The sequence below is a fragment of the Camelina sativa genome, chromosome 7, assembly GCF_030686135.1.
Source record: "Camelina sativa cultivar CO46 ecotype springtype chromosome 7, ASM3068613v1".
Classification (NCBI taxonomy): Eukaryota; Viridiplantae; Streptophyta; class Magnoliopsida; order Brassicales; family Brassicaceae; genus Camelina; species Camelina sativa.
Window position 1 is genome coordinate 8,138,065 of NC_141886.1, and position 19,022 is coordinate 8,157,086.

The window sequence follows — 19,022 nt, forward strand, 5'->3', positions numbered from 1 at the left end:
AAGATTACTGAGATACATGTGCTTTGACATAAAAATAATGTGCCCAGAAATTTTCTATGTTTAGACTGGACATCTTCAAATAATCTTAAAATATCTAATTTCTATTTTCAATTTGGACAGGAAAATTGATATGCCCAATTTGAACTGAATCCATGACACGCAAGAATAGGGTTGGGCATTCGGGTAATCTGTTCGGGTTCGGGTATTACCCATTCGGATTCGGGTAAACGGGTTTAGAAAAATAGAATTCATTGGGTATTTTTAGATATATGGGTTCGGTTCGGTTTGGGTACTATCAGGTTCGGGTCGGTTTGGGTTACAAATTTTAGAACCATCCGAACTATCGAGTACTTGAAAAAATATAATTAAATTTAAATAAATTTAGTTAAATTTTGACTTACATAACAAAATATTTTAGATATTTTGATTATTTTTGATATCTAGGTATAAAACTAAATGAAATATTCAAAATTATAATCATAATTTTGGTGTAATTGCATTATATTAATGATAAATATTATAAATATGTTTATATATTCGGGTTTAATGGGTACCCAATCGGGTACCGGGTATTACCCGATCCTAATCCGAACCCACGGATATTAGAAAATAGAACCCAATAGAGTTTTATAGGCAAATTCGTACCCAACCTGAACCCGGTTTTTCGGGTCGGGTTCCGAGTTGGATATTCGGGTACGGTTTTTATGCCCAGGCCTACGCAAGAATTTGATGCTTTAATATAATGTAATCTTTCGTCTATTGATTTTTTCCAGACTCTACGTCAAAGTAAAAATGTGTTATGTCTTCATACTTCATTATGATTTTAGGATTCATTTTATAAGATTAATTTTGTAGGATTCATTACGATGTAAGATTAACTATATCATCGATTTCAAATCTGGATATGGCCTAACATTAATAGGAAAACAATTTCTACAATTAATAAGAGTACCTGAATATTTTTTTTACCCTTCTGATTGCAGTAGCTCATCAAATCTATCATGTCTCGAAGTTGATGTTGTCGTACCAAAATGTGAGATTTTAAAAATATTTAGTGATTTGAATGGCGTATAGTTGCTTAGCAAAAACCAAGATATAAAAGTTAGTTATATATGTTCACCTTGATTTATTGACAAACCGTTGTATAGAAAACGTGAGTAAACCACATGTATAAACCTATTTGAACCATAAAGTTTACCCATTCCAATTATTATAAAGAAAACATATTAGAACAAACCAAAATTTTTGTATAGTTTGTTTCTTACACGAAGAAAAGTGAAAACAAAAATTTTGACAGGTTCTATACAATTATAAAATATTGAAATAAAAATGAGATTCTTCTTAACATGATTTATTTAAAACAAAATTAAAGTATTGTAGATCTTAGATATAAATAAATCCTTACCGCTTGTTGATTGTTTGAAAATCTTAGAGTTGAGAATTCTGATTTACAGACTTATTATTGATGTACAAACTTACTTTTGAGCTGCAAAATTGTTAGGATCACAAATTAGAAAACTTAATATTGATGTAAAACATACGAAAAAAGAAATATTAGTAGCATATATCTACTATACTCTTAGAGACGTAGAGATTCATATCTAGTATGCTTAGTGAATTGCTTCCATGATTGAAGGATCTTGGTTTGGATGCTTGGATCAAGTAACTTGTTTTCAAGGGCTTAATGTCGTTAAGGTATGTGAATCCATTAATCTTTTTTTCTGTAATCGATGTTTTTGAGTGAAAGAAATTAAAGCTTTAGATTATCTAAAAAGGTAGAAACCGGATGCTATATTTATATACAAAAGTTTGTACACAATGTTCAAGTTGACGATATTTAGTTTCTGTTTTAAAGATATTCTCTCATAAATTCGAATATCTTAATTTCCTATTCTATTTAATGTCTAGAAAAAATTGAATCATCATTCTGTATTTTTCTCGATTTGATAGGATTATATTCCATATTTGTAGTTATATTTAAATGTTATTTGCTAAAATATCAATCATATGAGATTTCAATCCTACGTAAACTAATGCCCATATTACGGTTTATGATTAATATTCCCTGTTAATAGTTATTGTAGTTACTAATTATTAGGGATACTGATTTGGTTGAGATATTGATTTGAGATGTAAATATATAGGATGTTTAGGTATTTAATTGTTCTAGTTTTTGAAAATTTGTTTAAAAAAATATTGTGAAGGCTGATTTGTTGATTTAGGTGATGATTAAGTCCGATTAAATAGCAGATATTGATTATAGTTTAATTGTTTGGTATTGTATGGAATGAGATTGATATTGATGATAGTTAAGGCAATTAGCTTTTTTATAGAAATTTTAATTCAATCATATATTTTCCTTAACTATCATATCTTTCTGTTTCTAGTTGGTTTAATCCTTTTCTTTTTTCTTTTGCAGGCAACTGGCGTGATTGGATAAGAGAGTATATATTCGACAGTCAATCTTGCAAAACAGGATCCGAATATGTTTAAACCGGCTCGGTTAGGATCCGTGTGGCATGGCCATTTAATCTTACAAATTTGCCCTTGTCGTTCTCTTTGTGTGTTCTCTAAAATTTTTTATGTGAAGAGCATTTTATGACAGACTTGTTTTATTGTTTTTTTTTATTCCTAAATGTACTTCCCAATTAATAGTATAGATTAATAGTATAGATGAGTAATGATTTTTTTTTTGTTGATTATATATGCATATGGATTATATGTGGACATATACCTAAGAAAGACAACTAAAAACAGCTACTATTACTGGTGAACGTTACTTTATTTCAAAGTTGACCATTTTTTATTAGGTTTATTATCTTCCTAATATATATATTATTTAGGTATCCAGAGCTTACCTTGTGTCTCTTATTTAAAGCTACACCTCTTTGATTCTATTCTTACTTCTTACTATTATAACGTGAATTCTGTCTTCCCATCCTCAAGCTAAACAACAAGCAAAAGATTACAATCATAAACAAAATATAAATTTGCACGTACATTAATTTGATTGAATTATTCCATTCCATGTGTGTATATATATAGCTTCAAAATAGATAATTTTTTTTTGGTTTGTTAAACTTATACTAATAAAATAAGATTTATTTTGTACAATGGAAACCAAAAAACACACCAAACTCTAGAGAGAGCAATGGAACAATTGTTGATACATACTGAGCTTAAGTCACAGTTTAAAACGGGCGAGAGACACAACCAAAATAAAAACCAAGTAGAAAGTCGACTGAGGGGTCCTCCAACGAGAAGGATATGTGACGGTTGTGCATGGTTTGGTTGATAAGAGCTTTGGTAACAGAGATAGCCGTTTGCTTTGCTTAGAAGATTTGTTGGTTCCGCTCTTTCCATATCATATAGACTGAGACTTGCAAGAGGAGCTTTAGGATCTTACTATCATAGTGAGTCGGGGACGATTGGACACTGAGCACCCAGCTTGCTGCCGCCGAGAGCTGGAGGGAGGGTTCAGCGAGATTTTCCCCGCTAACGTGACCCAAATAGACCTTGAAAACTCACATTCAAAGAACAAGTGAGCATGGGAGTCCAGACAAGCTGAAGGGACATTCATTCCCCATTGCTTGAGCCTATCTCTGGTCGAGAGCCTACCTTGAGCTGCTAGCCACTGAATAAAGGAGAACCTTGGAACAGACTCCTTAAACCATATTGCTTTGTACCACGTCACGGTCGGAGTTATCACCCGAATTTGCTGCCAAAGTGCTTATGGCAGAGAATTTATCAGAGAAAGTACCAGACGGCTGTCTCCACTGAAACCAGTCTGAACCTCTTTTGGGAGATGGAGGGGAGACGTTAGATAAGAAAGTGCCATTGGCCTTCACAAGTACCTTCCCAAACAGAAGCTTCCCTGCTTATTCGTAACTCCCTAGGACCCATATCACCAAAAATATCAATAAAGGGTCCACGTTTAGTCCAGGAATCGTACCAGAACAAGCTTTCAAACCGTTTCTTGGTTGACACCTGAGCAATTCCTTGAAAGTAGTATAATCTCAATCAGGTTCCTAATATTCCAAGAAAGCCGAGGAGCGGTATCCATAAGCCAATAGCTCCTCCTGCCAAAGATGTTGTGATGTAACCACCGCACCCATAGTGAACCTGTTCTTGAAAAAAGATACTAGAATTGCTTCAATCTGAACACAATGGCAAATTCCTCAAGGGACCGAGTACCCAGACCTCCTTCTTGCTTTGTTTAACAAATGTCCTTCCAAACAACAAGCGCCCCTCTAGCAGAATCAGTCGCATTCTTCCAAAGAAAAGCAGAGCAAAGTGAATCAACCTTCTTATAGAAACCCTTGGGAAGAACGAACACTTGAATCCAAAAGTTAACCTTCCCATAGATAACAAAGACAATGAACCGGATCTTTCCAGCATAAGAGAGGTATTTTGAAGTCCATGAATGGAGGTGGCTAGTTATCTTCTGAAGGAAAGGCTGAAGGGAAGACATTATTAACTTTGTTGGGCTAAAAGGAAGACTCAAATACCGAGTTGGGAAAGTGCCAAGTCTGACTCCAATTAGACTTGATAATCCTGCAGCTTCTAACTCATCAAACCCGCCTAAGAAGAGCTCAGATTTTGTCGGATTCATATCCAACCCTAAGAGATGAAGGAATTGCTGAAGAATGTATGTGATGCCAAGCAGAGAGTAATGTGATCCATCAGAGAAAACCATGAGATCATCTGCAAAAGCTTGGTTAGTTATCTGAGGGGAGAGACACAATGGATGCGCTGAAAACACACCCTTCACTAACCCTAGATCAAGCATTCTCGATAACACCTCCATGACCATGATGAAGAGGTAAGGAGATGTACAGTCTCCCTGCCTCAATCCTTGTCTCCCTTCAAAGAAACCATCAGCTTGCCATTAATGGATATCGAGAACCTTGGAGTAGAGATGCTTTCCTTAATTCAGGTCCTAAAAAGCGGTGGAAAATGCAGGGCTTCCAAGATCTTAAGCACAAAGTCCCAACAAACCGTGTCAAACGCCTTTTGGATGTCCACTTTGAGCAGTGAGGTTTTTTGACAAGAATTATTCTCATAGTTTCCGATAAGTTTCGAGGCTAGCAGCGCATTCTCACCCAAACTCCTCCCACTAAGAAACGGTGCCTGATTTGGAGAGATAAACTCCATAAGTAAGGGCTTTAGGCGATTTGCCAAGATTTTAGAGATAATCTTATACGCTAGATTACAACAGCTGATAGGACAAACTCAGAGAGTGCAAAAGCATCAGGGGTCTTTGAATTAAGAGAGATGACGGTAGTATTCATGTCTTTAAGAAGACGACCATTGCAGAAAATTTCTTGAACTGCACTAATCATATCACCCCCAACCATAGACCAGGCTGACTTGTAGAACTAAATCGGGAAGCACCCCGGCCCTGTGCTCTTATTCGGAGGCATGGCACATAAAATATCCTTAGTCTCCTCCATTGACACCTCTTGTAGCTGATCATGAGACTAGGAGGAAGAGCATCTGAACGGGAATAAAGCCTGCAAGTATTCAACAGAAGCAGGCGATACTTGCATATCTGTAAAACCACACTCTGACTTGAAATAGTCAATCGTATGCCGGTTAAGCTCCTTTGGCGAAGTGATTTTACTTCCATCAGCATCCCCGAAGAAATGAATATGATTTTGGGAGTTTCCCTACATCACCATCTTGTGAAAGAAGGAAGTATGCTTATCACCAAGGGCCAGCCACTAAATGCGAGATTTTTGCATATAAAACTTTTCCTCCGCTGACAAGAGCTTGTGCCATGCCTCAGAAGCTATATTCTCCTCTCTTGCTAACTTAACAAATAGAGCAGCTAGAATCTGTTTTTGAATCGCTGTGACTTCCTCTCTTTCACTGTTAAAGAGATCCCACTGAAATTTGTCTTGTTCAGCATACAAAGACTAGGCTTTAGTAGCTTTAAAGCACACACGAACTTAAACTGAGAGGACCCAATAATGGAACTGGCAGACCATTCTGACTCAATGAGACCAGAATACTCCGAGTGGTCCACGATGTGATTATAGAACTTGAAAGGCTTGTTAACCACTCGGTGTAGATTAGAGATCAAGAACAAACTAGGGGCATGGTCATACTGACCTGGCTACAAGAATTCTGAGTAAGCATCCGAAAAGGTCCTAGTCCAATGCTCATTAATTAGAGCATGGTCAATGCGCTTAGATATTGGCTCTTCCTCCCTATGGTTCCACCAGGTGAAGCGTAAACCCTTAGACGGAGCTTCGAAAAGATTAGCCCCCTGGACGACAAACTCAAATTTGTCGACTCCAAGTAAATCTATAGGCGGCACAGGAAAACCAGAATGATTCTCGCTCTGAAGTATCTGATTGAAGTCTCTAATAACTGCCCAGGGATTGCGTGCTAGAGGGGTAGAAGAACAGAGATGGACTAACTCCTCCCAAAGTGAAGTCCTCTCCTCTGGAAGATTAAATCCATACACAAATGTAACTATGAGATTGATGTTCTTTGCCTGCAAGAAGAATCCACAAGTGATAGCCTGAGCAAATTCTTGATAAACCACCACCGTAACTCTAGGATCCAAGATGACCACAATTCTCGCCGTATTGTGACAGTCAAAATTCCCTAAGAACTTCCAACGACGAGGAACCGCTTTCAAAACTTTCTTTGAATTCCTTGGTTGTATCTTTGTTTCCAAAAAAGCTCCAAAAATAGGCTTATGGATATTAACCCATTGCTTAGTCATTACTTGCCTTCTATGGCTATTTAAACCTCCAATGTTCCATCCAAAAAACATAATTACCAAAGTGAAAGGCTCTTCCACCTCAGCTACAATATCCAGTGCAGAAGAGGAAGGCATAGCCAACTTCGAAGATTGCCACTGGCACTGCTCTTCATTAGGTGAGGCTCTAATATTTTCTTGAGAATGAACCCGCAAAGATTTAGGAACTGGGCCCTCTTTAACAGGGCTCTTTGATCTGGTAACACGCCTGCCTTGACGGGGGCCTTTGCTGCCACCACGTTCGCCTCTACTCTTTGATCTGGAATTGGTTCTCTTATCTATTCTTGTGGAGAGCTTGGGACATCAGGAAGCAGAGTGACCAAAACCTTCGCAAGAGCTGCACTTTGTGGGAAGCCAAGGGTAAGAGACATCAATCTGAAGCTCTCTCCCATCGCTAAAACCTGATACAAGCTTAGAAGGAAGATCTACAAGCAAATCCACCTCAAGCACAATCTTTGCAATCTCAAAAGTTTCCTTCCTTTTAGTCTTAGGACGAAGTGCTTTAGGATAACCAACACCAGAGGCAATTCTGGCTAGATCTCATCTGTGAATAAGTAGTATGGAATACCCCTGAACTCCACACTACCTGAGCTTTAGTTAGCGGAGGTTTCTCAGGAGTAAAGTCTAGAGACCATGGGGCTACGAACATAGGATGCCCAGCAATGTTCCACAAATTGTGACTCAAAAGAATCGCGCAAGATTAGGCATTAGTGACACAAAGCAAAAAGGTGCCAAGTCCAATACGATGAACAAAGATTCTAGGACCCGAGCAAGCCAATAGAGCATTCACCACTCCTATAATCCGACCCATCTCCAATGGAGGACCGTGGAACTGGGCGTATACATCCTTGAACTCCTCCTTAACTGCTGCAACACTCTCGTCAGGGATAAGAATAGAAAGAACACCAGAGACCTATTTCGTTGGACACCCAATTTTTTCCAATGCTGCTCCTGGCTTAGCAACACTCGCGTATAAGCGAGGAGGAATGGTAGACACCTTATCTGATTGGGTAGGAGCAGCAGCAGGAACTAGATCAAGAGGAGAGAAAGAGGAAACAGAATCCTCTGCAACCTGAGAAGATAAGGCAGAATCCACTATAGCAGGAACAGAGATAGCTGAAACTGAAGTCGTAGCAGCCGGAGTCATAGCAGCCACCGGAGGAGATCCTGAGACCGGAACTGAAGCATCTCGAGGAGGATCATTCTTGCAAACGGCAAGGGTCAGATCTAGATCTGAAACGGATTTAGAGAAATCTGTAGCCACAACCTTAGAGGTGAGAGACTCCATATGGACAGAGGGAAGCTGTAACGACCTGCTCTAGGTGAACCAATTGTACGCATGTGGTACGTGTCGCGGTAGACGTAGCGACGAACGGTGGTACAGTTGGCGACTGACCATGGGTTCGATAGGTTAAGGGGATCCGAATGGGAATGGAGAGTTCTAGACTAATGAAGTGACAGTAGTGAACAGATGTTTGAATTGAAGAAAACAAATCCCAAGTTTACAGTGATTGATGATGCAAGCATGTAAGTTTCTGGATGAAATGGGATAGTGAAGTGTCTAGTGTAAGTGACAGTATAAATGACAGTGAAGTGGGAACTGTCGGATAAATGATCGCATCGGTGAACGATGGTTCAGGCCTATGGGACAAAGATTAATAGATATGACTATGGGCCAATGGATGGCCCAGGAACTCAGAGTCCTTGCGAAGGATTTAAGCCGACTCACAGAAAAGGAAACTCGAGGGAGATGGAAACTTGCGGAAAAGGCAATCCAGGTAGGATAAGGATATACGCGAAAGAAATGGGAACTTAGGGAGCAATAAGGCTTATCGTTTTGGGAAAGCTCAAGGCGGTTTAGTCGATCCTATAAATAGGATAATAACCCAAAGCTCTCGAGAGAGCACCGCATAGAAATCCTTAAGCTGTCGTTACAAAGAGAGATCCATCGAGCAAAGACCGAGATTTCCTAAGAGGGGTCGAGTATCCGAGAGTCTTAGTCGAAGGAAAGATCGGTAAGTGATCCTTCAACCTAGTCCATCGATATTTTACGGTCTTAACGTCGGTTAGTAATGGTGTTCGATCTGTCCGTGTAGAGGCGGGGATCAGATTAGGAAATCGAACTAGTAAGGTTGATAGTTAGCACCAAGGGTTGGAAACCGAAGGTGAGTGCGTGACTGTGACCAAGTTCTTTGGTCGATCTTTTGACCGATGGTTTATTTAGTCTTAATTGCTTGCTTGTCTTGGTTAATGTTTTTACTGCAATAAATAGATTGTTGGTCTAAACGACTTGGACAACTATCCTATGGGTTTTTTGACATGCATGACTTGATTGAATTAGACCTATGTCGGATTGAGATTATTGAACTGAGCCTAGTGAGACAGGATTACCGCTCGCCTCCTTTTATGGTCGCAGGAAAAGAATGGTCTGAGAATCTGGATTTAAGTGGATGACCAGCTCGCGTGACGAAGGTAAGGAAGGGAGAGACAGGATGGTGGTTTTGGGTTGTTTTACTTTCGGTATGGTATTTTAAGACGATGTAATAGTCTATTTGCATGACTCTCGTTGTACTAGAACCTCACATGGAATTTGGATGCATATTTAAATTTGATTTAACCCGTTATTACTTAACCACTGACGCATATTGTTGAATGAACGAAATAAAAATCAATAGGCCCTACGTTTAATATTGAATAAGTACATGTTGGTACGGAATTCTAGGGTCGGGGTGTTACAGAAGCCCCCCTGCTACGCTGGCGTGTACCTTGACAAAGTCAGGGTCTAGGGTCTAGAGTCTAGGATCTAGGGTCTAGGGTCTGGATTTCTCGTTCAAAGCAGCTTTTAAGAAGGATTTACTGGGAGCTTGGCGGAGGAACTGAGGCGGAAGAGGGACAATCGGACGAGGCTTCTTCTTCTTACCCATAAGAACAGAACCACGAGTCGGTGAGGGATCGACCGACGACGCGGAAAGGAGGCGGAAGTTAACAGAGGATGAAGAGATTAGGGTTGAAGTCGAAGGAGGCGGAAGTCGAAACAGCTGATTCAAAAACAAAAAAAACAAAAAGATAATTATTTGACCTTGATAGAGCGAATTTGGTTGAGAGAATCATCTAGTTGACGTTCAATATATTCTAACTCTTTTCAATTCAGATGTCCTAAAACTTTTTTTTTTTGACAAATTAATATTTTTAATTAAACCACAAATCAAATATATTTAACCACCAAGAAAAAGAAAACTATCAGAGAGGAAAAAATGTGGGAAGGGAGGTGTAGCTTTTTAGATGTCCTAAATGGCTAAATCCTTTTCACGAAGATACCTACACGCACCAACAAAGGCACATATATACAAATATGAATTTATAAGTACAAATAGTTGAATGTACGTGGAGATATACACCTTAATTTGTTGACAGTCTCATTTAATTTCTATTTTAAAAACTCATCACATTCAATAATCTCAATTGGCACTAATCATATTCGTTTTATTAATGTAATTGTAATCTCAATCCGACATAGGTCTAATTCAATAAACTCATCACATTCAATCTATTTTGTTTCACTTAATTGGCACTAACCATATTCGTTTTATTAATGTTTTAGTTCAATCAACTTTCTTTGCACCGTCCATTTCATTTAAATCCTTTAATAGATAACGAAAATTATCCACACAGTTCCTTTTCAACGTTTCTGAGTCGTCGAGTTTAAAAAGGTAACATTGTTAATTCCAACGCATCTATTATTCTCAACTGAATCCTCCAACTCATTTTGCACAAAATACTGCTATTATAAGAAAACATATTCTCTTCTAATAGTCTATATATCATTGATGTATTAAATGAATCATCACCCATGTTTAACCCAAAAATACAACAATGTTTCTATCATATGATACTATGCAATTATTTGTGAATCTCAGGGGTACAAATGGCAACATATAGTGGTTAGAGAGAACGGGTGGTGCGACATGACTTGCAATGTAAGGGTCTTATATTTTAATTAGGCGTAACGAGTTGGCTTAGAACTGAAAGCAACCTGGTCCATCCCCATAACTTTATTATACTATATCTTATATTTGAAATTAATCTGTTTAATAAGAAGATTATGACCGTACGATAAGGAAACGTACGTATACATAGGTGATCTATTTATAGTTTTTAGCTTTTTTATAGTAGCTTATTTAAAGAGTGTTAGGGTAAATAAATCTTGAATTAAACAGAAAAGGTTAAGAAAAAATCCTTAATTAAAAAAAAAAGTTTATGAAACCTTTAAAGAATTATTTTTCAAAGCCAATAATGGGCCAGAAGATCGAACCTATATACAGAGGTTTGGAGTGAACCCTATATAAGACCAAACCACGATCGTATGAGACAATGACTGACAAACAAAAAAAGCAACATGAATATAAATTTTCAGAACATTTACATATAGAGTTAATTATAGCCGCAAGCTAGTATCTTTTAGGAGTCTTGATTCAAATTCAACCGATAATGTAAGATGATATGAATAGTGTTCTACCACTAGTAGTGAAATATATTCCGAAGTTGAGGCTACACAAGTATTTTACAATGCAAATATCTGCAAAACGCATCTACACGGTATTTCAAAGCTTAACCACTATATTTATATAACGAGGTTAAGTAAAGATTTTGACTCTTTAACCCACCAACAAAAACAAGTTTTGCACCCGTGTCCTATTTGTCTATTGGACTTGTGTGTATCGGTAAGAAAACGTTAGTACGTATCTAAAATTTAAATATTTATTTAGATGTAAATGACATTGTTTTGAATTCAAATGTTCTTTTCGCGACTTTTTGTTGCTTATACACACATATAAATATATTGACCCAGAAAAATAAAATACATATGTACATGAATATTAGTGATTTGAAGAATCATGAGAGTGATCAGCAACCACATCCAGCAGAATAGTATCTACCTTATATTGTAGCTCTAGAATTTTCTCACTTATATATAAAATATATTCCTAGCTAGAAAAATAAAGTTAAGATTGAGAAACTAAGATCGTGAGAGGACAATATTAATTTCAATAATGAAAAGTTGGATCATGGATACAACTGCAAAGAATAATTTTTTTATAAGGAGTGAGGAGTGAAGCGGTGAGTGAATCTTGTGACTGTTTCTGCTGTCACTGTTTTATCTTTTTCCTTTCTTGAATTATTTGAATCTTTGCTTTTTTTAGTTTTTCTGTTCTGTTGTAATAATTGTAAGTCTGTTATATTTGATTACATTATATATATATATATATATATATATTTAGATAAAAGTGTGAATGTGGTGACCAGAAAAAATAACAACCCAAAACCAAAGAAGAACCTAATCCACGTCTATTAGTTGTGGTGGTGATCTTCCTGCCAAACCCTAGCCGGTCATCACCACGTCCATCTCGTGTCGACTGCCTTTATATTCCTCTTTTTTTTTAATCAGTTCACATTTATATGATTACGTTTTTGTAACTAATTAACATTGGGAAATATGATCTATAAGCGTAATTACAACATGTTGGTTCTGAATTGGGGAGGGGAAGATAGCATTGGCCCTTACTCCTTACATCTTAAAGTCATAAAGGAGACATTATTATCTAGACAAAGTAACAAATTAGTTAGATATTTTATTTGAATTTTTTTCTTTATAATGAGGTAAATTCTAAGTGGAATCTCAAACAAACTTTATGATGTACACAAAATCAGATATTATTAAAATCTTTTATGGAGCTAACATCTATTTTAAAAATATTTATAACCAGAACTTCCGGACCTAAATTCAGACTAATTTTCGAAGTGAAATCAGCTAATTTTGTCATTTTCATTTTGACATCTTTAAATGTTGTAAAGGGTTTCATAAATCAGAACTTTATCATTCTCACCTCATGGTGAAGAATCCTTTAGTCACTGAACTACTATATGTTGGTTTATTATAGATATTTTATGCCTCTATTTCTCTAGATATCTTACGAGTTTTTGTATTTTTATGCTGTGACTTATTTTGTTTGAAGTGGTAGAACACCACGATATATAGCGTATGGCTGCGAACGCATAATCTGAAGTAATCGTGGGGGAAAGAGGCGTCTACAAGCAATACGAATAGTTTGTTCACATGTTTTTTTAAAATAATAATAATAATAAACAACGATTTAATTACTTCATTTTGCAATTTCGTTAAAAGAGGAAAAAAATAAAAAATAAACAAAAAATACCTTAAAAAGAGGGAAAGAAAAGATGCCTTGGAAGTCACTTGCTTTTCGTGAATGAAAGGCAACCATGAGATGAGAGAACACTAACCACTTGCTTACTCAAACTATTCTTACTTCAACAAGTAGATCATCTAACTATCACACAACCCTTTACTTAACTCCCACTATATTCCTCTCCCTCTCCTAGCTCTTTCATTATAACTTGCACATTTCATTTTCCTCTATTTTAAAAAAATCATAATAATAATATTTGATTCAATTTTTCGAAAAATAATCCCAATGATCAACAATATAGTAAGTAAAGTAAGAGAATTCACAAATATTCATCGTTTTATGTAAAAACAATTCAACTAGTAATGACAATCTATTAACGCTGGTGTGGCTGAGAACACTATCCCTTTAAACTTTGACTCTCTTAGATCATCTTCTGGTGCTGGTAAATTAAGATCCAACGGTAGATATTTCCTCTGTTGCTCCATCGAACGGCTCAAACTGATCTCAATCTCTTCCTCTGTACTGTTTCTGCTAACTTCAGCCGTAGCGGCAACGGGGCTAACCGCGGGTACGGCTGTCCTGTGCCGCCTCATGTGACCACCGAGCGCTTGCCCGGAAGTGAATTCGGAACCGCAGATCGAACACTCGTGTACTTTGTTTGCCTTGTTGATGATGATGTTACTTGCCTGAGAAGCTAGGGCTGAGCCGGAAACTTTGAAAGGACTGTTTTGCCCTTCTTCTGAGGCACTAGACTTCGGCTGCATCAGGGGTGATCTAGCCTTTTCATCAGTCGACGTCCTAGGCTTCTTGTGGCTCGCTCTGTGTCCACCAAGTGCTTGGAACGATGAGAAAGTCCGGTTACATGTTTTACACTCGTACACGTAGAAACTCGAATCCTCCGACGAAATCTTCTGATGAGCTTTTCTCGATTTCTTGAGATCCGGCAATGGAAGAACTGTCCCACGAGCCAACATGATGAGACAAATCGCCATGTCTTCCTCTTCTTGCGTACAATCAGTAGTAGTCACCGGAGACGAAACCGCCGAGTTGTACTCGTCAGAAACCGCTCTTCCTCCGCTCCCACCGGCCGATGAACTTGTAGAGGTGACGGTTGTCGCCGTCGTCACCACAAACGTCGAAGACGACCTCTGTCTCTTCGTACGCTTCCCCTTTATGATTTGCGTCTGATCACTCCCAACCTCATCTTGACCCATCATCATATCCAAAAAAAGCAACAAAAACAAAAAAAGACTAACCCAATTCAAGAAACCAATCAAGAAACAAACCCAATTCAAGAAAATCTCGAAACTATTGATGAAAGGAATGAGATGTCTGGTGTTTATTATGTGGAGTGAACTAACAAGAGAGAAGAGAGAGAGGAGAGAGGCAGTGAAGAAGACGATGGTGGGGCTGCTTATATATATATTTATCGGAAAAAATAAAAAAAGAGAGAGGTTATAAGTTTGGTGGTTGTTAATCTTTTTAGTTTACTCCACAAAAGATTTTACACATCGATCCACTTTACATATATTATAATGTTTTTTAGCTAACCAATAACATTTTGACGGTTCACTCTATACCCATTACCTGACACTTCTGCGTTTTCTCTGCCAAATTCCATAACCATAAAATCAACAAATTTCAATGATGAAAAAAAAATATTACTAACATGAGAAAAGAAATATATAGTCTCATATGTCTTTCCTCTTTTCTAGTTTCTGTTCTGTTGTATCTACTTTTAATCCATATCTTCGAAATCTGATCTCTACCTAAGATCTATGTATTAGAAGTCAACCCTTCATGACGTTTTTTTTTTTTTGAATTAGTATTATTTTATTAGACAGCTTCTTCTTCTAGTACATACTTTCTAATAACAAACATATTAATATCATTGGTCTGATTAATCAAACTCTTAGATCTTGAATCATTAATCCATATTTGCATAATTATTAACATAGAATTATATTTATGTCTAGTGTATTAATTCCGAGTGAAAAAAAAAAATGATTCAAGCAAAAGTAGGAGAAATAAACGGGAAAGTGAAACCCGTGATGAGTTAACCACTGAATTAGGCAAAGGTTCATTAGTAGTGTTGAGTGGCACTTAGGCCACCAATTCACGTTTTTGTTATTTGTTTTTATTTTCTTTAAGAGTGTGAACATCTCAGTTCTATGGACAAGCAAAGATTTTACTTTCACGCACTTTAGCTCCACGTCATCAGAACGACGCTTTCGATGTAAACCGAAATGGGATAGAACTAAAGATAAAAATGTTCACGACAGCAAATAAAAAGAATATAGTATATAAGTATTACATATTATTAATGGTTGTGACGACTTTAGAATACTCCTGTAAGGTTATCAAAGGAAATAATGATTCACAGACATACATGGTTCATAATTAGGAGGCGACATGCAGTGGCCGGTGTTTATAGGATTAGGTGCATTCATCGGTGGCATGTTAGGCTAAAAACAATTGTAAGCATAGTCTTTGTTAATGTGAAGAGACAACACCACGACTTTTAATTATTTATTCTCTTTTTTTTTTATATATTAACAACTTAATTAACATTTGTTTAGATGTAGAGAGGGTTGAAAGCTAGTGATCAATTGGTTATCTACTTATCTTAAGACTTGAAACAGTTGCCAGTAAAATGGTTTTATTGAGATGAACAACTTAATTAGAGACCACGTTAATAAAATAAAATTAAAACTTAGAAATTTTTTTTTAATTTTTTTTTGTCTAGTTGGGATTACATTCTTTTGTGTATGGTGTGGGTAAGTGACAACTAACCACATGCAGGTCAAATAAACTCCATATATAACACATAAAAAATAATAATGATCTATATATAGATTTTAGAATAAGTAGTCTACATAGAGATAATTTCAAAATTAGTACTCCAGATTGTTAGTCTATAAAATTACAGAACATTAAATTTTAATACTCTATACAATTTAGAATTAGTAAGTTTAGTAAGTTTACAAAAGATAGTCTCCCAGCACTATTTTTTTATTTTACAATAATGGTTTGTCTCTACGATAGTACGATATAATACAACTACGGAGTATAATATATTTGCGATTTACCTGTAAACAATCTGGTTTGCGATTTACCTTTAGAGTTTGTGAAACTAGTTCTTTATTATTAAGAAGTTTGCATTCTACAAAAACATCTTATTGATGAAAGACAGAAAAATTATGATTTTTAGGTACCACAAAATAACTGTTTAAATTAACTAGACAACACTAGCTAGGTTAAAATAATATATTCCAGCAAAATTAGACATTTTTTTCATCATACTTTCTAAAGTCTCACAATGGGAAATTGAGGTTTTAACCCATATATGCATAAGGTACAAGACATAGTGGCAGAGCCTGCCTTGAAGCCAAGCAAGTCAAGCATGTGCTTGCGGCCGATGGAATAACTAATATTTCGGCCCTAAATTTCTTAAAATTTTCTTTACCTCAGTTGGTAAAAGGTATAAATATTGATATTTAGGTAATGGGTTCAAAGCTCGGTGTCACCTATTTTTGCTTTTTTTGGAGCTTGCGGCCCACTAATTGTCAGTACCGGCTCTGCATAGTGGCTAACATTCCCACAAAATCCTTCTCAAAGTAAAAGAAGATAAATACATGAAATAATTTTAACATCTCCTAAATGTTTTTATGATGTACATATCACTTGCACCATTCCAGAACAATTTTGTAGTTTTATAATTTTTCACAGGAAATATTATTTTAAGATTTATTATAGATTTTGACTATGAAAAACACAGTTGTTCCTACTAAAAATTCATTAAAAAAAATAAAACTATACATAAAAAATAAATGCAAAATTCAATTTATTTGAAAGGGAATAAGTAAAAATTAGTTCACTTGAAAAACTATCAAAATGAAACTTATATCAAAGGGATATTAAATACTAATATTTTCTCCAATCATGACTGAGATATATTTTTGTTGCAAATAAGACATATTTATTTAGCCGAAATCTTTTTAGATAGATAAAAGATAAAAGATTATATTTATATCTCAAGTGGATGTAAATAACATAATGTTTGGGCTAAGGAAAGGTTATGTGTGGGATGCAAGTATGTTACATACACTAAACCCCATCACTTCTTTCCTTCACCGGAATATTTTGCTAATTTCATTCAACATTTTGACTTTACATAGGGATCGCTGCCTTCTATATAATAAGTATGCCACTATGGACTATACATACTCATGTTTGTTTTTTGTATTGATGTGTGTGTATGCAACTAAAGTGTTACCACTTGCCACTGGAATATACCAACTTATACCAATTAAATGATTACGATCTTTCATTGATATTTACTCTTTCCCTAGCCGCAAATATTAAATTTTAATCTTGATAGTACCAAATAAATGCTACCGTTAAGCTATATATATATAATAAAGAGACTTAGGTATTATTATTAATAAAATTTGATTAGGCGCAATAATTCTCTAACACGATGAAATGATTGGAGGAAGTTACTCTTAATCACGTTGGGCTATTCCAAACCTTATTGTCTTGTACTTAAAGTGGCCCTCACATCCTTTACAGAACAATTTTAATAGATACACTCACACATGGATATTTCATATACAAATCAATATATATTTAGTGGTCCTAACAAAACTAATGATATCAGTTTCAATTTTACAGTCACGACGATACACAATTGTATATACGGATTTATACTTATATGCGTTCCGATATGCATAATGAGGAAATAATTGAAATGATTTGGTTGCTAATCATAAATAAGGAGAAGAAAAAAAGTATAAAAAATAAGTAAACAATAGAAGAAGAGATGCATGATGTTGCGTAAAGCAACGACACCAACAGATGTGTGTGGCTAAAAGCTACTAATTTTTTACTCACCGCGTCATATTTTCCTAAACATAAATTATTATCCTATTTATTATTATTTTTATTTTTAACTTTGTTTAAAATAAATTTGTCATCCACCATTTTAAGTAGTTTATTTTCTGAAATGTTATAAATAATTTTACAATTAAATTTAGTTATAGATCTCTACAACCTTTTTTTTTGTATAACCACAAGGAGAAAAAGGAGAAAAAGGAGAAAAACAAAACAAAGACAACACCAAGTGACACATGAGTTCAAAGATCTTAAGCCAAGCTTGTGGCTAAGCTTATGGTGGTAGCTTGACCAATTTACGATGTTTTCCTATAGAAAACAAACGTAGAGCCTGAAAATGACTAAATGAGCATTCTTTTACGTTTATCAAAAGAAAATTATATTATTTTTTTGTTGTAATAAACATTAACCAAAAAGAAAAATATTGTTTTTGTAAGAAGCAATATAAGTTGGGAGCCACCATAGATATAAAGTCCTAAAGGACATTTTATTTGTGATTCCTGCTTCTTGCTTGCTTGGTGTGTGAAGATACTTTGTAATTTGTAATTGTATATACATATACTTGAACCAATTGTGTATACAATTAGATATTTTGTAATTATAGGTTTTTTTTTCTTGTCAACTAAAAATTAATAATTATAAAATAATTCAAAGGTTGGTTGCCAAAACCGGAGGATAAGAGTTTACAAATGATATTTCTGAAATTAAAGATCTCGAAGAACGAGAAGACAATATGTCCTCTCGTTTGACGTACGGGGTATCCTGGTAAGAGTGAAAGAATGGAAAGAAGATCTGAGTATGCTGAAATCGTCCAATAGATTGGAGAAGGAGGACCATTCGTCTGGAGATTGCACCATCGCAACTAGCTCTGCACAGTCCGTCTCATAATTTTAACAGTTAACACCAGTCGCTAGGAGGGATTTTATAGCCCAAATCAAAGCTTGTAACTTCGAATATAGGGGTGAAGAACTTTGTCTCTATTATCGGCTCCCAAAAGTAATGTCGTATCTTCACTATTACATTACCACCAACCCAAACCCGTAAAAAGGTCTGAACCCCTCTAGAATCCATCAACATGACAATGAGAAGAATGATTCCTGAACTTCCCTAATACTAAACATTATAATGTGAAAAAAAAAATCCTTCTAACA

General features: G+C 35.8%; 2 protein-coding genes across 2 annotated transcripts; both read right to left on the bottom strand.

The window, feature by feature from the left end:
* Positions 1-3,394: 3,394 nt before the first annotated feature.
* On the bottom strand, positions 3,395-4,807 carry LOC147941032 (uncharacterized). The gene is made up of 4 exons (XM_087458362.1): positions 4,222-4,807; positions 3,988-4,122; positions 3,687-3,874; positions 3,395-3,634 (listed from the first exon to the last, which is right to left on the bottom strand). The coding sequence occupies exons 1-4, from the start codon at positions 4,805-4,807 to the stop codon at positions 3,395-3,397; spliced, it is 1,149 nt and encodes a 382-aa protein (XP_087314488.1).
* Positions 4,808-13,208: 8,401 nt separating this feature from the next.
* On the bottom strand, positions 13,209-14,548 carry LOC104700719 (zinc finger protein ZAT5). Its single transcript, XM_010416279.3, has one exon. It carries the CDS (start codon positions 14,196-14,198, stop codon positions 13,335-13,337), a length of 864 nt encoding a protein of 287 aa, XP_010414581.2. The 5' UTR covers positions 14,199-14,548; the 3' UTR covers positions 13,209-13,334.
* Between the last annotated feature and the right edge of the window lie 4,474 nt (positions 14,549-19,022).